General features: G+C 51.1%; 1 protein-coding gene across 6 annotated transcripts in view; it reads right to left on the reverse strand.

The window, feature by feature from the left end:
• Positions 1-225: 225 nt before the first annotated feature.
• Positions 226-16,146, reverse strand: part of VAV1 (vav guanine nucleotide exchange factor 1) — a 61,626-nt gene continuing 45,705 nt past the window's right edge. For 5 of the 6 annotated variants that reach the window (XM_078849595.1, XM_073319000.2, XM_073318998.2 and 2 more), the window contains 15 exons: positions 15,271-15,356; positions 13,635-13,767; positions 12,713-12,822; positions 11,891-11,992; positions 11,537-11,634; positions 10,790-10,812; positions 9,153-9,198; positions 8,267-8,403; positions 6,160-6,225; positions 5,518-5,549; positions 5,147-5,263; positions 4,379-4,466; positions 3,510-3,624; positions 1,396-1,547; positions 226-593 (listed from right to left, as the gene is read on the reverse strand). In XM_078849595.1, the coding sequence (XP_078705721.1) occupies positions 540-593; positions 1,396-1,547; positions 3,510-3,624; positions 4,379-4,466; positions 5,147-5,263; positions 5,518-5,549; positions 6,160-6,225; positions 8,267-8,403; positions 9,153-9,198; positions 10,790-10,812; positions 11,537-11,634; positions 11,891-11,992; positions 12,713-12,822; positions 13,635-13,767; positions 15,271-15,356 (1,359 nt within the window). In that variant the 3' untranslated portion in view covers positions 226-539. The remainder of the gene's footprint in view (positions 594-1,395; positions 1,548-3,509; positions 3,625-4,378; positions 4,467-5,146; positions 5,264-5,517; positions 5,550-6,159; positions 6,226-8,266; positions 8,404-9,152; positions 9,199-10,789; positions 10,813-11,536; positions 11,635-11,890; positions 11,993-12,712; positions 12,823-13,634; positions 13,768-15,270; positions 15,357-16,146) is intronic. The other variant, XM_073318999.2, reaches the window with a different exon arrangement.

The following is a 16,146-nucleotide window of genomic DNA, read 5'->3' on the forward strand; positions in this document are numbered from 1 at the left end:
AGCATACCTAACGGGCAAATCTGGTAACAAAGGGCAATCACGTGAGCCTGTTGCCATCTGGGCTCTGCCTATGCTGGAGGGAATATAAAGGTGACAGTGGGCAAGAGATCCTCCCTCCTTAGGGGACCGCCTCCTACCCATTCACGTGGTGGCAGCCCTCTGGGCTCCATACTCCGGCGCCTGATGGGGCAGTTGGATCATGGCACGGACTGGAGAGAAAAGGGCTTTTGGGGGCAGGGTGGCAGACGATACATCCCCAGCCCGTCTACCCATCCAGTTTATTCAACACAAAACTTCCTTTACATGCGTGAGAGAAGAGAAAGAGAAGAGGGTTCCGAAAGTTCATAAATTAATAGTCCAGGGGGTGCTATTTCCCGCCGCACTTGCCACTGGGCACCAACACAACATTTCTTCCTGCTACAGAGACCCCTTCCAGGCCTGGCTCCGCGTGAGCTCACAGTGTGAGCTCTGCGTGAGCCCACGGGAATCCTGTGGGTCATGATCTCAGGTGGGAAAAAAATTACACAGGGCTCCAGACCTCAGCAATATTCCGAATAATCTTCCTCCACGTAATTCGCTGGGAACCAGCCAACCTAGGAGGGGAAAACCCAGTGAGACGTTCAGTTGTTATCACAAAACAGCCATTGGAACATGGCCCATGTGTCAGATACACATTGCTGCCCTCTTCTGGATGAGATGGGTGCTGCTTACCTGTGTGTCATAAGCCCTTTACTGCTAAGAGCTAACAGGGATTCTCCTGTAACTCAGCTGGTTTTCACAGCAGGAAGATCTGTGTGCTACCCCCAATGCTGTGGTGAGATATGCTGGCCATGCCATGTGGCACAAGGGCCACTAACCTGAGGCATGGGTAGCAGGGATTGAACTGTGGACCTCTGGATCTAAAGGCACCAGCCTCTACCGCTTGACCTAAAAGCCCCGCTCCATTAGCTGGCTCCTCAGCTGCTACTGTCCCAGCCACCACTAGGGGGAGACAAAGTGCCACGGAAGTCACCAGCTGGCCACAGATTTCTTGGCATTTTATACTCGCTCTGATACCAGATGCATCAGAACGTGTGGGCGCAGGCATGTGGCGCGATCGGGCGTGTGCACGTACGTGTGTGTGGAGATCGTACATGCGTGTGTGCAGGCATGCAGAGATTGTGGGCGCGTGGGCACATCACGCGCGGATTGTGTGTGTGCATGCAGAGATTGTGGGCGTGTGTAGAGGTGTGAAGAACCCTGCCCTCTGCTGGATGGGATATGTCAGAGCGGGGCGTCTGCGTGTATATGTGTGTAACACTGCCCCCTAGTGGACGGGTTTGTCAGGCCCGTTCTGGTGTATAAGGGGGCTGTAAAACTCCGCCGGTCCCAACCCCCTCTTGGCGGTGCACTCACCCGGCCATAGATCTCCCCTTTCCACCAGCCCTGCTGCCCTTTCTTGCTCAGGATCTTTATGATGTCACCCTCCTTGAGTGTCAACTCCGTCCGGTCCCGCGCGCAGAAATCGTAGCGAGCCTTTGCCGAACCAAAGTACTTCAGCCCTCCTGCTGCAAGGGGACAGACCCACACTAGAGACAGGACTGGACACCCTCAAATAAAGATCTACCCCTCTGGTGGGATCCTGGAAAGCGAGCAGCCCCCAGAAGCGCTCGTCACCCACCACATGGCTGGAGGCAGTGAACTCATGGTGAAAGACTGGCTCTCTCCCCTCCTAGGGCTCCGAGGGCTTGAGCCGCAGAGCGTTAATTTCAAGAGACCACCAGGGTGGAGTCCATGCACCAGCCATGATGCACAGAATCATGGAAATATCATGGAGCAGGTTCTCAAGGAATCAATTCTGAAGCACTTAGAGGAGAGGAAAGTGATCAGGAACAGTCAGCATGGATTCACCAAGGGCAAGTCATTCCTGACTAACCTAATTGCCTTCTATGACGAGATAACTGGCTCTGTGCATGAAGGGAAAGCAGTGGACTTGTTGTTCCTTGACTTTAGCAAAGCTTTTGACACGGTCTCCCACAGTATTCTTGCCAGCAAGTTAAAGAAGTATGGGCTGGATAAATGGACGATAAGGTGGATAGAAAGCTGGCTAGATTGTTGGGCTCAACGGGTAGTGATCAATGGTTCCATGTCTAGTTGGCAGCCGGTATCAAGTGGAGTGCCCCAAGGGTCGGTCCTCGGGCCGGTTTTGTTCAATATCTTCATTAATGATCTGGAGGATGGTGTGGATTGCACCCTCCGCAAATTTGCAAATGACATTAAACTGGGAGGAGAGGTAGATACACTGGAGGGTAGGGATAGGATACAGAGGGCCCTAGACAAATTAGAGGATTGGGCCAAAAGAAATCTGATGAGGTTCAACAAGGACAAGTGCAGAGTCCTGCACTTAGGACGGAAGAATCCCATGCACCACTAGGGACTGAATGGCTAGGCAGCAGTTCTGCGGAAAAGGACCTAGGGGTGACAGTGGACGAGAAGTTGGATATGAGTCAGCAGTGTGCCCTTGTTGCCAAGAAGGCCAATGGCATTTTGGGATGTATAAGTAGGGGCATTGTCTGCAGATCGAGGGACGTGATCGTTCCACTCTATTCAACAGTGGTGAGGCCTCACCTGGAGTACTGTGTCCAGTTTTGGGCCCCACACTACAAAAAGGATGTGGAAAAATTGGAAAACGTCCAGAGGAGGGCAACAAAAATGATTATGGGACTGGAACAGGTGACTTATGAGGAGAGGCTAAGGAAACTGGGATTGTTTAGTCTGCGGAAGAGAAGAATGTGGGAGGATTTGATAACTGCTTTCAACCAACTGAAAGGGGGTTCCAAAGAGGATGGATCTAGATTGTTCTCAGTGATAGCACATGACAGAATGAGGAGTAATGGTCTCAAGTTGCAGTGGGGGAGGTTTAGGTTGGATATTAGGAAAAACTTTTTCACTGGAAGGGTGGTGAAGCACTGGAATGTGTTACCTAGGGAGGTGGTGGAATCTCCTTCCTTAGAAGTTTTTAAGGTCAGGGTTGACAAAGCCCTGGCTGGGATGATTTAGTTGGGGATCGGTCCTGCTTTGAGCAGGGGTTTGGACTAGATGACCTCCTGAGGTCCCTTCCAACCCTGATATTCTATGATTCTATGATTTTTAATAGAGAGGGCCCTCGGGGGGCCATGGCCGCCGACCAGTATGATCGGTTCCAGCTGGGGCTGGGAAATGACGGGTTTTGCCTCCAGACATTTTTCTCCTGGTTTTGTCCCAATTTTACCATTTCTGTTGAAAGCCCCAATTTTGGGGCCCCCCACACTAAACCCTGGATATTTGACAAAAACTAGGAGGGGGGGGAAAATTGGGTTGAAAAGCCACCGTCCCTCAAGAAAAATGTTTTGGGGGAAATTTCCATCCCACATATGCCCAGTCATGAGAATCTATCCCAAGAACCCCGGGGGCTGAGATCCTGCAGCCCTGAGGGAGGGCTCTCAAGGTCTCCCTGCCCCAGCTTCAGCACTGGTCCCCGAGCACCCTACCAGGAGGTCTGGAGATGGCCCTCTGCTCGGGCTCCTTGAACGGGAACTGCAGTGTGGTGTCGAGTGTTTTGAAGCAGTCTTTCAGGGAGTTCTGCTGGTAAAACTCCACCAGCTCCTAGGGAGGAAGTACAGAGGGGCTCTGAGCATGCGGAGATTCCTTCTCATAGGTATCAAGGTCAGAAGGGACCATTATGATCATCTAGTCTGACCTCCTGCACAATGCAGGCCACAGAATCTCACCCACCCACTCCTGCAATAAACCTCTCACCTATGTCTGAGCTATTGAAGTCCTCAAATCGTGGTTTAAGGACTTCAAGGTGCAGAGAATCCTCCAGCAAGTGACCCATGCTACAGAGGAAGGCGAAAACCCCCCAGGGCCTCGGCCAATCTGCCCTGGAAGAAAATTCCTTCCCGACCCCAAATGTGGCGATCAGCTGAAACCCTGAGCATGTGGGCAAGATTCACCAGCCAGATACCCAGGAAAGAATTCTCTGTAGTAACTCAGATCCCACCCCATCTAACTTCCCATCACAGGCCATTGGGCCTATTTACCATGAATAGTTAAAGATCAGAGCAGGAACAGAGACCGTAACAACTAGACCCCACTCCCCCAGCCCCTCCAGCCAGAAATAGAACCCAGGAGGCCTGATTCCCAGCCACCTCCTCCTCTAACCCACTAGCCCCCCCCCACCCGCCCTCGCTGGGAACAGAACCCAAGAGTCCTGGATCCCAGCCCCTCCTGCTCTATTCAGTACACCATACTGCCTTCCTGAGGGCTAAGCGGCTGGTGTTGCACTAAGCATTCCCCCAGTGGCCTTCCAGTGAAGATGGAGTTGAAGCAGTGGATGGGAAATCCGCTCAATCCTTACTATGAGTCCTTTGAACGCCTTCTTCTCCGTGATGCGGTACAGGCCCTCCGACGTCAGGATCTTGATGTGTTTGATTTCTACGTTAAACCTGGGGGGACAGACACCAGCTCTCAGGGGACCGCAGGTTTCCTAACGATCTCAACAGCTGTAATTTTCCAGTGTATTGCACCTTTCAATTTCTAGCTGTCTGCTCTCTGGGGAGGGCAGGGCTTTGTGCATGGAGGGTAGATGCAGCTGGTTACAGAAGAGAGGCACACACTGTACTCTCTCTCACAGGGTCTTTCAGAAAGAACTAAGATGGAGATCTGGCCCCACCGACTCCAATGGAGCGACACCGATTTATGCCAGTTGGGGCTCTGGCCCTAGGAATATAGGATTCTCCATAATTGCACCGCTCTGGCCTTATATCCCACCTCAAGTGGCAAGCACATCCAGATGGAAGATCATTCTATGCACTGCAGCTTAAGGCACTTTCCCCTGCTCCCCTAGCTGGTGCTGTTGGAGATGCTATTCTTAAATATCTAACCCTATCTTCTTAACTTACGAAGCAATTTACCTTCATAAGATCATGAGGTAGGGAGTCCCACAGGTTAACTACCTGTTGCATATAAAAATATTTACTTTTACCAGGTCGGCATTTAATTTTGTTATGCGCCCCCTGGTGTTTGCATTATAGGGAAGGGCCCAAAAGAGTTCTTTCTGAGCAGCAGGCTATTCACGCACACAAAGATGTTGCTCTTTAGAAGCTGTTACTAAGGTTAGGATTACTTGATGCTGATGGCAAACTCAGCCGCGTCCTTGACCCTCTGCCGCACCAGGAATGTGCCGTCTGAACGGTTTGTGAGGATTTGCTCCGCCTCTGCTCTCTCCATAGGTCCCGCGTACCTGCAAGGAGGGACATCCACACAGGAGTTATTACTTGAAGTCTACAATTCAGCCACTAGATGTTGCTGTGGGCTGTATGCCATACCAGCGAGGGTGTGGTTTCCTGGTAAACAATGGAGGCAAATCTGGAACTCAAGCTGGTTTAAGACAGTCTGTGATTTCATAGAGCATGATGCATAGAAGGCTGGACTCCAGATTAAACAGCAATAAATTATGTAGATGCAGAAATGTTTCAATTCTATAATTTTACTTACCAAAGATAAACAGAAAAATCTGGAGGAGGATTCTGGGGGGGGAAAGAAAAAGGTTTTATTTTCTTGCAGTAAATAAAAGGGAGAAGAAAGAGTTATGTCTGGCCCAGGAGAGCTGATGTCTGATGTCAGCACTCTGTTATTCTGGAGTTTCATTTTGCTCCCAGTGTCATATCACAAATAATTCATTTTTTTAAAAATTATGTATATAACAGAACAAAGAATGGGGCCCCATTGTGCCAGGCATTGCATAGACCTTCCCCAAGATCAGGGCCCTGGGTGCTGCCCAGACACATAGTGAAAGACAGGTCCTGCCCCAGACAGCATGTAAACAAAGAAAGAATGATTATACTCCATTTAAAAATGAGGAGATGAGGTACAAGGAGATGAAGTGACTTGCTCACAGGCAGTCTGTGGCAGAGCCAAGAATTTCACTCAAATTTTCTGAGCCCCACTCCAACGCCTTACCCACAAAACCCACCCTTTCTTCTGCTGCTAAGCATCCTGGATTGTAGACGGACATCTGCCCTTTGTCCCCAGATCAGATGCAACCCACCCAAACTTGTCTAAGGAATTTAGAGACCCTACAAAAACATCCAGCATCTACCAGCTAATCAAGCAAATGTGAAAGGAGTTGCTACTCACACACACATACGGTTTGACTTTTTGGCATGGGAACCAGCCGATCTCATTCGTGGATGTGTTTCTGCCCTGCAAAGCGGAAGCCAATGCATGTCAGATCTATCGTAAATCGGGTGACCAGATGTCCCAATTTTATAGGGACAGTCCCGATATTTGGGGCTTTTTCTTATATAGGTGTCTATAACCCCCCACCCCTCATCCCGATTTTTCACACTTGCTATCTGGTCACCCTAATCATAAAGAGCTATCATGGCAGAGGCCGAAGGGGCTGCTCTGGGCCTGGTTTGCAGAGGGACTATGGTAGGCTGGAGGTTTAAGCCGAGAGCAGAAATATTTCAATTTGGCTATCTCGCTGTGGTGTTTCTTGGGAATTGTAGTTTGGTTTTCTCGTGCCCCTATTCTCTATGGGCCAGGCTCCCCAGCCAGACTACTTCTCCCAGGATGCACCATGGTCAGGGCCTCCCATAATACAACCGTCTCCCCTCACCAAGAGGGCAGACTGTGGTGCATCATGGGAGATGTAGTCTGACCAGGAAGCATGGCCTTTTGAAGAGAAATGGGAGCATGAAGCAACCGAACTACAACTCCAACAAGGCACCGGGACTACAGTCCCCCACCGTAATATTTCATTTTTTCCCCCAAAAGTTGACCATTTTGCACAGGAAAAAGCCCCCTTTTTCCAACCAACTCTAGCCTGAAGGCCTGAGCCAACTCCCACTGAAGTCAATGGGCATCTTCTCCATGGGCTCCTGTGGGTTTTGGATGAAACCCTGCCCACCTCTTTTCCACTGGCTCCAGTGGGTTTTGGATCAAACCCTGCCTAACACTCTGATCAGAGCCAGCACTGAGATCAGGGCCCCATTGTGCCAGGTGCTGCACAGACTCCAACTGAGATCAGAGCTCCATCGTGCCAGGAATTAACTGGGAGAAGACAAGGCATGGGTGACCCTGCCAAAGGGGCTATTTATTGCTGCTAAAGCCTGAGGTATAAACACAGAGACACTGAAAGCAGGTTGGACACCGCGGCTGCTGGACGGGGCAGACCCAGTGGTTCTCTCTGGCCTTCACTGCCTGGCATCACCACTAAGAGGAGTCTGCCTCCCTCTTGGCCTCATCAGGAAAGTCGAATACAGGGCTCAACAACTGAGCCATGCTCAGAAGCGGCCCAGATCAGTTGTTTCATCATTCGGAGCCTGATGCCGCCTGGCCTCCCGAACAACAAGAGGCTAAAGCACGAATTGATTTATGCTGCTCTCCTCTTTGACACCTGATTTTAAAGACACCCCTCCCCACCATCATTTCTTATCATGAGCTACGGTCATCAGCAGGGCTTGGCGGCTGGAATGTCAGCGCTGACAGACCTCTCCCACTTGAGCTAACGTGAGCTCCATTAGCCAGCTGCACTAATTTGCGGTGTCTTGAAAACTGCATTGCACCTGTACGCTATCCCTTTAAACGCTCAAGGGGTGGTGGTGGGGTGTTCCTGGTCCTGCTTATGGGCAGAGAGCTCTGTAGGAAGTTCTGAGATGTGGGCCTAGCAATAGTTAGATTGCAGCCAGCCAGCTTGGAGTAAGCTGGGGTGAGTTATGCCTCAGGGAGAAGCCTGTTTTGTCTCTCTCTGTTTTGGGGTTCTTATGTGTTATCATTCTGGATTCAATTAAATAAAGTTGTGTTACATTGCAACCTTCCAGCAAGAGTATTCTGGGTTTATCTAGTTTCTCGGTTTGTATGCCATGAACATAACAGTAGTCAGACTGTTACCCTCTGGGTGGACCAGCCATCCAAAGGAGATGTCCTCATGTGGCGGAGCCCTGTGGTTTTGGAACCAGAAGTCATAGCTTCAAGTCCCCACTGACCAAATTTATGTGCAATTCCTCTAGTCCAGCAGTTCCCAAACTGTGGGTCTCAACCCCAAGTGGGGTCACCCCATCAGCGGGTGGGGTTGCAAGTCCGAGTGCGTAGACAAACAAAATCTCAGCAGCGGGTCTAGCGATGTAGTTATGGGGTGGTGGGAATCTGTGGGATTGAACGCTCAGGAACTGCTGTTCTAGTCAGCATTTCTCCATGAGGGCACCCGGAGTGGGGGGTGGATGGCTGCGGAGACACCTACCTCCCACCATAGCTGCTGCGCCTCAGCTTTGGTCAGCTCCACAATGTCCCCCAGGCTGAGTCGCAGCGACGGGCCAAATGCCACGGGTGGCGGGGGCAGCCCGTAATACTCCTGGCAGACCTCCATTTTGGGCAGCCCTAAGGAAACAAGGACATTGGCAAGGAACCGGTCACAGAGCAACCCCATGTATCTTCCTGCAGCAAACGCCTGCCACCCGGCCTTATCTGCGCCCAGCGCTCTTCCCACCCACTACGGGGACACACGTGGACGGCCACATCTTCCTGGTGCGAGGGGGACAGAAAATCCTCCCCATGCTCTACATGGGGGATAGAGGGAAAGCCCTGGGGCAGGCCTCATTTGCCCCTCCAGGACAGGGATTCTGCATGCAGGAAGGTGTATTTTAAGGGCTTATTGTCTCCTGAACCCTCGTCCACCCAGAGCTCCCATGAGCCAGTGGGGCTTTCCTGCAGGTGCCCTGAATTTAAGCTGGAGCTCAGCATCCCAGCACAGATCAGGAATCCAGCTAGTCCGGTGTCCAGCCTGTGGGAATGGTAGCTCAGTTACCACATGTCCTCCTCTATGGGGCAAGCTCCCCAGCCGGACTGCATCTCCCATGATGCACTACAGCTTCAGAGGGATGTGGTTATAGTATTCCAGTCCCCCACAGTACAGCAGATCTAGCAGAACTTAAAGGGGGGTCCTTTATTGAGGCGTTAGACCCAGAGCAGACCCTCGGCTTTCTCCAGGCTGCAGTGCCTGGTGTCACCAATAGGGGTCTCCATCACACCAGGCCTAATCAGGACTGCTGATTACAAGAAAGGAAATTCCTTCCTGACCCCCCTGCCTGCCCTGAAGCATGAGAGTGGGTGCCTGCCACAGGACTTACCAAGGTCATTCTTCTTTCTCTCCTGGGTGTGTCGGTTGGATTTGTTCTGCAGAGGGAAGACAAGGATCCTGGCTCAGATAAGGAGGATGTGTGGGATCTGTCTGAAGTTCAGCAGGCACAGACCCTGCTATAAATCAGCAGGGGGTGTAGTATTATGAGCAGAACTGGAGTAAGAGGGTGGGGCTTGAGGAGGGACTTAGGCCAGTGTGGTACTAGGGGAGGGCTCAGCAAGGCAAATATAACAACCCCCCATGTGGTACTTAATCCCCTTCTAATGGTAATTGAGCCATAGACAGAGGCTGATGAGCCTGCTGCTAGGTCAGTTTTTAGACCCAAAGGTCCCAGGTTTGATGCCCATTCGTGGTGACTCCCCCAGCAACATCATATAAGCTGGGACCAAGCTCCTTTGCGCCCAGTCTCTAGACCCTCAGCATGTAAAGATCTCCCTTGTCCCGCATCACTTATTGCTAAGAACCATGGGTAGGGCTCTGTGATCTCCTGATGCTGCCATTTAGGCTGTGACTAGGGCTGATCCGAAACATTTTCCATTTGGGGTTTTTCTGAGAAACACCATTTTTTCACGAAAAGTGTCAGCTTTCTGCAGAAAAATGGCTAATTTTTCATCAAAAAATCCCCCAAAGGCCTGAAAATTTCCATATGCTGCCCCAGTGCCTCCTGGGAGTTGTAGTTCAGTGGCCCCGTGCCCCCGTTTTCTTCTATGGGCCTGGCTCCCTGGCTGGATTACATCTCCCGTGTGCTCTCCCGCATCAGCCAGAAGGCCTGGCTCTATGCTCACTGACACTGGAGCATCACAGGTGTAAAATAAGGCATGGGTGAGCGAGAAATTAGGTGCAACATCTGTCTGATAAACAGTATGAGGAGCTGGAAATGGCCCACCTTGATTATCATACACATTTTAAGGAGAGTGATCACTTTACATAAGCTATTACCAGCAAGAGAGTGGGGTGGGGGGAGAGAAAACCTTTTGTAGTGATAAACACCCATTTTTTCATGGTTTGTGTGTATAAAAACATCTTCTGTATTTTCCACAGTATGCATCCGATGAAGTGAGCTGTAGCTCACGAAAGCTTATGCTCAAATAAATTGGTTAGTCTCTAAGGTGCCACAAGTACTCCTGTTCTTTTTAGTATGAGGAGAGAAAGCCAGGCAGCAAATGAGCTGAGGTGAAGGGAACCTTGATTAAAAGTTAGTGGTGCTTCAAGGGGCAGTATTGCCCAGCGGATGGAGCACTGGACTGGGACTCAAGAGACCTGCCTTCTATTTCCAACTCTGACTTGTGTGATCCTGGCCAAATCCCCTCCCCTCTCCAGGCCTCAGTTTCCAAACCCTCCTACTTAATTATTATTCGTATTTATTAGGTGTCTCACGGTACGCCTAGGACTCCGCCTCCCCCCCAGACCCAGGACTCCGTTGTGCTAGGCGCTGTACAGACACAGAACAAAAAGACAGTCCCAGCCTCTTACTAGGCACTTTTCGGAGCCCAGCACAGTAAAAGTCTCAATCTCGGCTGGGGCTTCTAGCTCCTATCACAATACAGCTACTAAATCCACCCCCCAGATGAGAACGTTTTCTCCCTAAGAGATTTAAGGTTGTTCGGGGTTGGTTTGTTTGTTTACCTTTTTCATCGTAGACCCATAATCTGGATTAAACAGAAAAGGGGGGAAAGGATTACTCAGTTAGTTGCGAAATCTCATCCTGCGAGTTCTCAGACTGAATCAAAGCAGAATTGTATTTCTGGTTGTGGGTGACCAGTATGTGCCAGGGAGGCTGGGATAGAAAACCCACCTCCTGTCCCACGTGATGCCCCTTTGTCACCCCACTGGCACCTCAGCGGCACGTGGCCGAAGCGCAGATGGTGATACAGAGCAGCAGCAGTGAAGGGGTTAACTCGTGCCCGTAGGCCAACCCTTTCCTTCCTCTGCTCTTGTATTCAGCCACTTGCAACTGCAGCCTCCTCAGATGTATCCCAGAATCCTTTGTGCTGCCATACCCCAGCTGCATCCCAGAATCCCTTGCACCATTTTGCGCATCCCTTGCATGACTTTGTCCAGCTGCATCCCAGAATCTCTTGCACCTCATGGCCTAGATGCATCTCAGAATTCCTTGTCCCAATTTGTCCCAACTGCATCCCACAATCCCTTGCAACACTTGGCCCAGATGCATCCCAGAATGCATTGCACTTCATGGCCTAGAAGCATCCCACAATCTCTTGCCCCCAACCCTTCAGATAAGACGCTCTGGGAATCAGCTGATTAGTTTCCGGGTTGTCCTAAGGAGGGCTGGCCTCAGGCAGGCTCAGGTAGCAGGAACGGAGTTGTACCTCCCGCCAACGCTGCTGACCTGGGCTGGGCACAGACACGTACCTGAGCTCGACTTCCCGCAGGGGGCTACCCGGCCCAGACACTCCTTGTGAGCCGGGGCTTTGCATCGGCTGCAGCGATAGCCCTGGTAGAACGTGCCCCTGTTCCCACCGCCAAGAGAGAGAACATGTGTGTTAGAGTCACCGTGGTAAATCGGGGCTTGATGTCATCCCGCCACACCCTTCTGCCCTGCCCTATTAACCCCTACCTCCCCATGCCCCATTCCCAGCTCAGCCCTGCCCCACAAATTAACCCCAAGCACGGGAACGGCCAATCTCAGGAGACGCCTTAGCTGGGAGCAGTAGTACAGATCAGTGGCGGGCATGGGCATCGCACATGGATCCAGGCAGCGCCTACCTGAGCAGCATCTGGCAGGATTTGCAGGACGCATTCTCCTCGAAGGAGTACATGTGGAAGTCGTGGCCATTGGACGTGGCGTTCTCGGGGTAGATATTGGAGCTACGGGAATCAGGAGAGAGAGACAGACCGAGTTATGCTTATGATTATTATGATTATTATTGTTATTTATTAGGTGTATTACGGTAGCACCTAGGCGTCCCAGTCATTGGCCAGCTCCCTTTCGTGCTCGGCACTGAATATTACGGTAGCACCCAGGAGCACTTCATCCCCTCGTTCTGATGGAGCCGGCGCGCTGAAAATAGCAGTGTAGCCGAGGTGGGGTGAGGAGCGGGACGATCTGGCCACCCTGAGGACGAGCCTACAGGCTTGGACGGGATCGTACTCAGGGCGGCTAGTCCCGCCTGCCGTTTGCTCCCCCACAGCTACACTTCCATTTTTAGTGCAAGGCTTGAACAGATCTAGCACAGGTATGTCTGCTCGGGCTGGAAATTACAGCCGCAGTTCAGATCGTAGATTTACCCTATGTGTCTGTGCAGTGCCTGGCACAACGGGGTCCTGATCTCAGCTGGGGCAGGGACCGTCTCTCGCTGTGTCCGTGCAGCGCCTGGCACAACAGGGCCCTGATCCTCATCAGAACCTCTGGCCACTGCCACTTTACCACTAATAATCTAGCGAGCAACAACCAACCGAGAGGAGAGGGGGGCAGGACATGGCAGAGAAGTTTCAGAGAAGGGCTGGGACAGTTTTTTGACACCGAATCTGGGGAGATTCAGTGGGGAATGATGGGAGTGAGGGTGTGTGGGGTGGAGGGGGACGTACATGGACATTTCAAACTGCTCCATCCACTTCTTCTTCAGCTCTCGCGTCTTGAAGAAGAGCTCGTAACCCTGGGTCCCGTAACAACAGATCAGGTGGAACATGTGAGTCCACTGGAAAAGACAAGTGCACGGATGTTTAACAGTCCCCCTGGAACTCATGGGCAGTGGGGGGGGGGTCCCACCTTCCCAGTAACTGCATATCAGACAAGGGGACTCAAAGAGAGACGTGAAACCACACTCCCGCCCACCAGCAGCAGACAGGGGCAGTGCGGACTAGAAATTAGAGCAAGGGAGTGGGGAGCCAGGATGCCAGGGGTCTATTCCCAGCTTTGGAAGGGGAGAGAAGTCTAGTGATTACAGCTAGGGAAGCAGGAGTTGGACTACCAGGGTTCTACAGCTGGCTTTTGGAAGGAGCGTTGACTAGTAGTTAGAGCAGGGTGTGCGTGGAAGCCAGGACTCCTGGGTTCTTTTCCTGGCTGTTGGGAAGAGTGTGCCCAGGAGTCGAAGCAGGGCGACTGGCAGCTAGGATGACTGGGTTCTATTCCTGGCTGATGGGAGGAATGTGCCCAGGGTTAGAGCAGAGGGACTAGGCATGGGAGTTATTTTGCTGACTCTCCCTGGCAGCCAGAACTGGCAGGTCTCATTAGCTCCAACCCAGGACAGAAAAGGGTTGAGCCAGGGGGAAGCGGAGCTAGCACAGGGCCAAATACTGGGATCAGCCAAGCTAAGGAGACGCCTTGGGCCGAAGACTGTGTGGAAATGGTGCAGACTCTGTATGTGTGTGGTCGCTGCCCCCTACTGGGGGGAAATACCTGCTCTGAGTAAGTGTGGGTATGGATGTGCAGGATGGAGTGCACACATGTTGTGTTAGCAGGGTGGGAGAGGCTCCAGCTCACACACACACACACATCCCGCAGCGTTACCTTCTTATTGTCCTTTTCTCCTGAGGAGTCATCCCGGATCTGGTAAGTATGGAGGTCGATGAAATCCCTCATCTCGTAGGAGTCCCCTTTTCTCTTGCAAATGAGCAGGGCTTGGTCCAGAAGGAAGGCATACCTGCAAGGAACAGGCCCCAACACGGAGAAGGATGCAGACAGAACCTGGGACAGATGAACCACCGACGGGCCGGGGGCGGGAGGAACGCACATCTGGCTTATATGAGCCCCAAGACTTGAGCCCTGCTCCTGGGAGGCCGTACACTTAAGCCAGGTCTACATGCAAAAATTACGTCGACCCAGCTATGTCACTCCGGGGTGTGAAACATCCACACCCCTGAGCGACGAAGTTAAGCTGATCTAAACCCCAGTGCAGACAGCACTAGGTTGCTGAGAGAATTCGTCCATCAGCCCAGCTACTGACTCTTCGGGAAGTGGATTAGCTGTGGCGATAGGAGAACCCCTCCGGTGATTGTCTGCACAGAAACGCTGGCTGTTCTCTGGCTTTTCTCTAAGATGTTCTCCAACCTTTGTTATTCTCTGGACCTCAGGATGACACTATTAAGGACCGTATCTGCTCTAGATCCCCCTACCGCCCCAGAGCTTGATTTTGAAATAGGCAGAGGGGAGGCGGTTCAAGACAGCAAATTATTTTAATTTCGTTTTAGTTGCAGGAAGTGTCCTTAAAAAAAATCAGTTTTGGTTTTATCAAAATTTCCTGTCCCCCCACCCCAAAACTGTGGCCCAAAAACCCCAACCAACCCAAATCTGGTTTTCCAGTTGAAATTGTCGATACAAAGGATTTCTGAAAAAAACATTCATTTTTGTAGGAATCATTTTGTCATTTCCCCATTTCCCCACCACCCCATTTGGGCATTTCCCCACCACCCCATTTGTTTTCAATGAAAAGCTGGTTTTTGTTGTTGAATTTGAAAAGAACCCAACCAACCCTGCCAGGAAAGGCCAGATTTTGAATGGTACTAAGACATGCTATCCCTTGAAAACGCTGATGCTAAAACCCCAGTTCAGGACAGCACTTAAACATGTGTGTAAGTGCCCTTCCTGAAAAGGGACGTGCTCCTGAGTGGATGCCGGATGCATGCGCTGAATTCTAAGTGCGTGAGCAGTCAGTGTGACTTAAAGCTCAGCGTGTACTTAAATGGGGGCCCAGAGCTCTTAGCATCTTGCGGGCTGGAGCCCCACTCTGTCGGTCGCAGAGATGGCTGCCATGGGCCATGGCCTGAGAACCGCTGTCTCAGACACTTGTTATGTGATCAGATGCATCGTGGTCCCTTCTGCTGAAAGTCAGCAGCCTAAGAGCAATGGGATGAGCCCTGGAGTTGGCCCCACAACTCAAGGAGGTAAAAGAGCTTGTAAACCACTTGTAGGACCTTAAGTCAAGATGGCCAACCTTCCATCACGTCGGGGGTTTATTGATCGTATCTGTACTGCATGGACAAGCCCTCCACCATCGATTCAGCCCCCACTCCCACCTAAGCGACATGCCCACGGTCACCCAGCAGGCCGGTGACAAAGCCGGTAGAACCCAGGTCTCCAGTCCAGTGCTCTGTCCACTAGGCCGCGCTGCCACCCCTCAAAGCCGCACAGCTCAGCCTGCCCTTACCTGTCCGTCTTGGAGCGTTTCTCAGTGCTGGTGACCTTTAGCTCCCCGTCAATCTTCGGCCTCCCGTACTGAGCCAGGGACCGTGACTAAAAGGAGAAGGGGGACAGAAAACCAAACCCGTTTACAGGAATTCAGTCTGAGACAAAAGGAACCAGCAGGCTGAACAGATGCCATATACCTCCCTAATGGCTGGCCCAAAGATGGTAAGAGTCTACGACTGCTACTGGATGATGGAGCAACTCTTATAGCTACAGAGGGAAAACCTCTGTGCTTGGTCCTGGGTTCACTCCATGGGAGGCCATATTAGGCTGCACAAGGTTCCTAGAGCTGTACAAAGGGTGGTAGCGAGAATGCTGGGAAATACCACAGCGACCAGGAGGAGCCAGGAAAGGGAACTGATCTAGACAGGAGCAGCTCTAACAAAGGCCAGCCAGCAGGAAGCTGTTGAGTGTGTATAACATGCACTCAGGTTTGTATTGTATATACGTATTCCAGGGGAGAGGCGAAGAGTGACACAGGCAGCTGGGGAAAAAATAATTTCATGGCACTTGTTTGAAATAATTAGTTCATTAAAGAGAACGCGCAAATGAAAAGAACTGAATGAAAGAACAACAAAAAATGAAAAGAAAAGCGTAAACCAGTGAAAATGAATGAAAAAGAATGAAAGAGGGGAAACGAATGAATCAGTGAATGAAAGAACCAACCAACAGGTGAATGAATGAAAAAAAGAACAAATGAGTAAAAGAAAATGAATTAAAGAACAAAAAAAAAAGAAAAAGAGGAAGAATGATCGACCGAACAAATGAATAAAGGAGCGAACAAAAGGTTGAGAGAGGAAAAATGAATGAACAAGTAAAGGAGTGAATAAATACAGGA

Source organism: Lepidochelys kempii, chromosome 20 (assembly GCF_965140285.1).
Source record: "Lepidochelys kempii isolate rLepKem1 chromosome 20, rLepKem1.hap1, whole genome shotgun sequence".
Classification (NCBI taxonomy): domain Eukaryota; kingdom Metazoa; phylum Chordata; order Testudines; family Cheloniidae; genus Lepidochelys; species Lepidochelys kempii.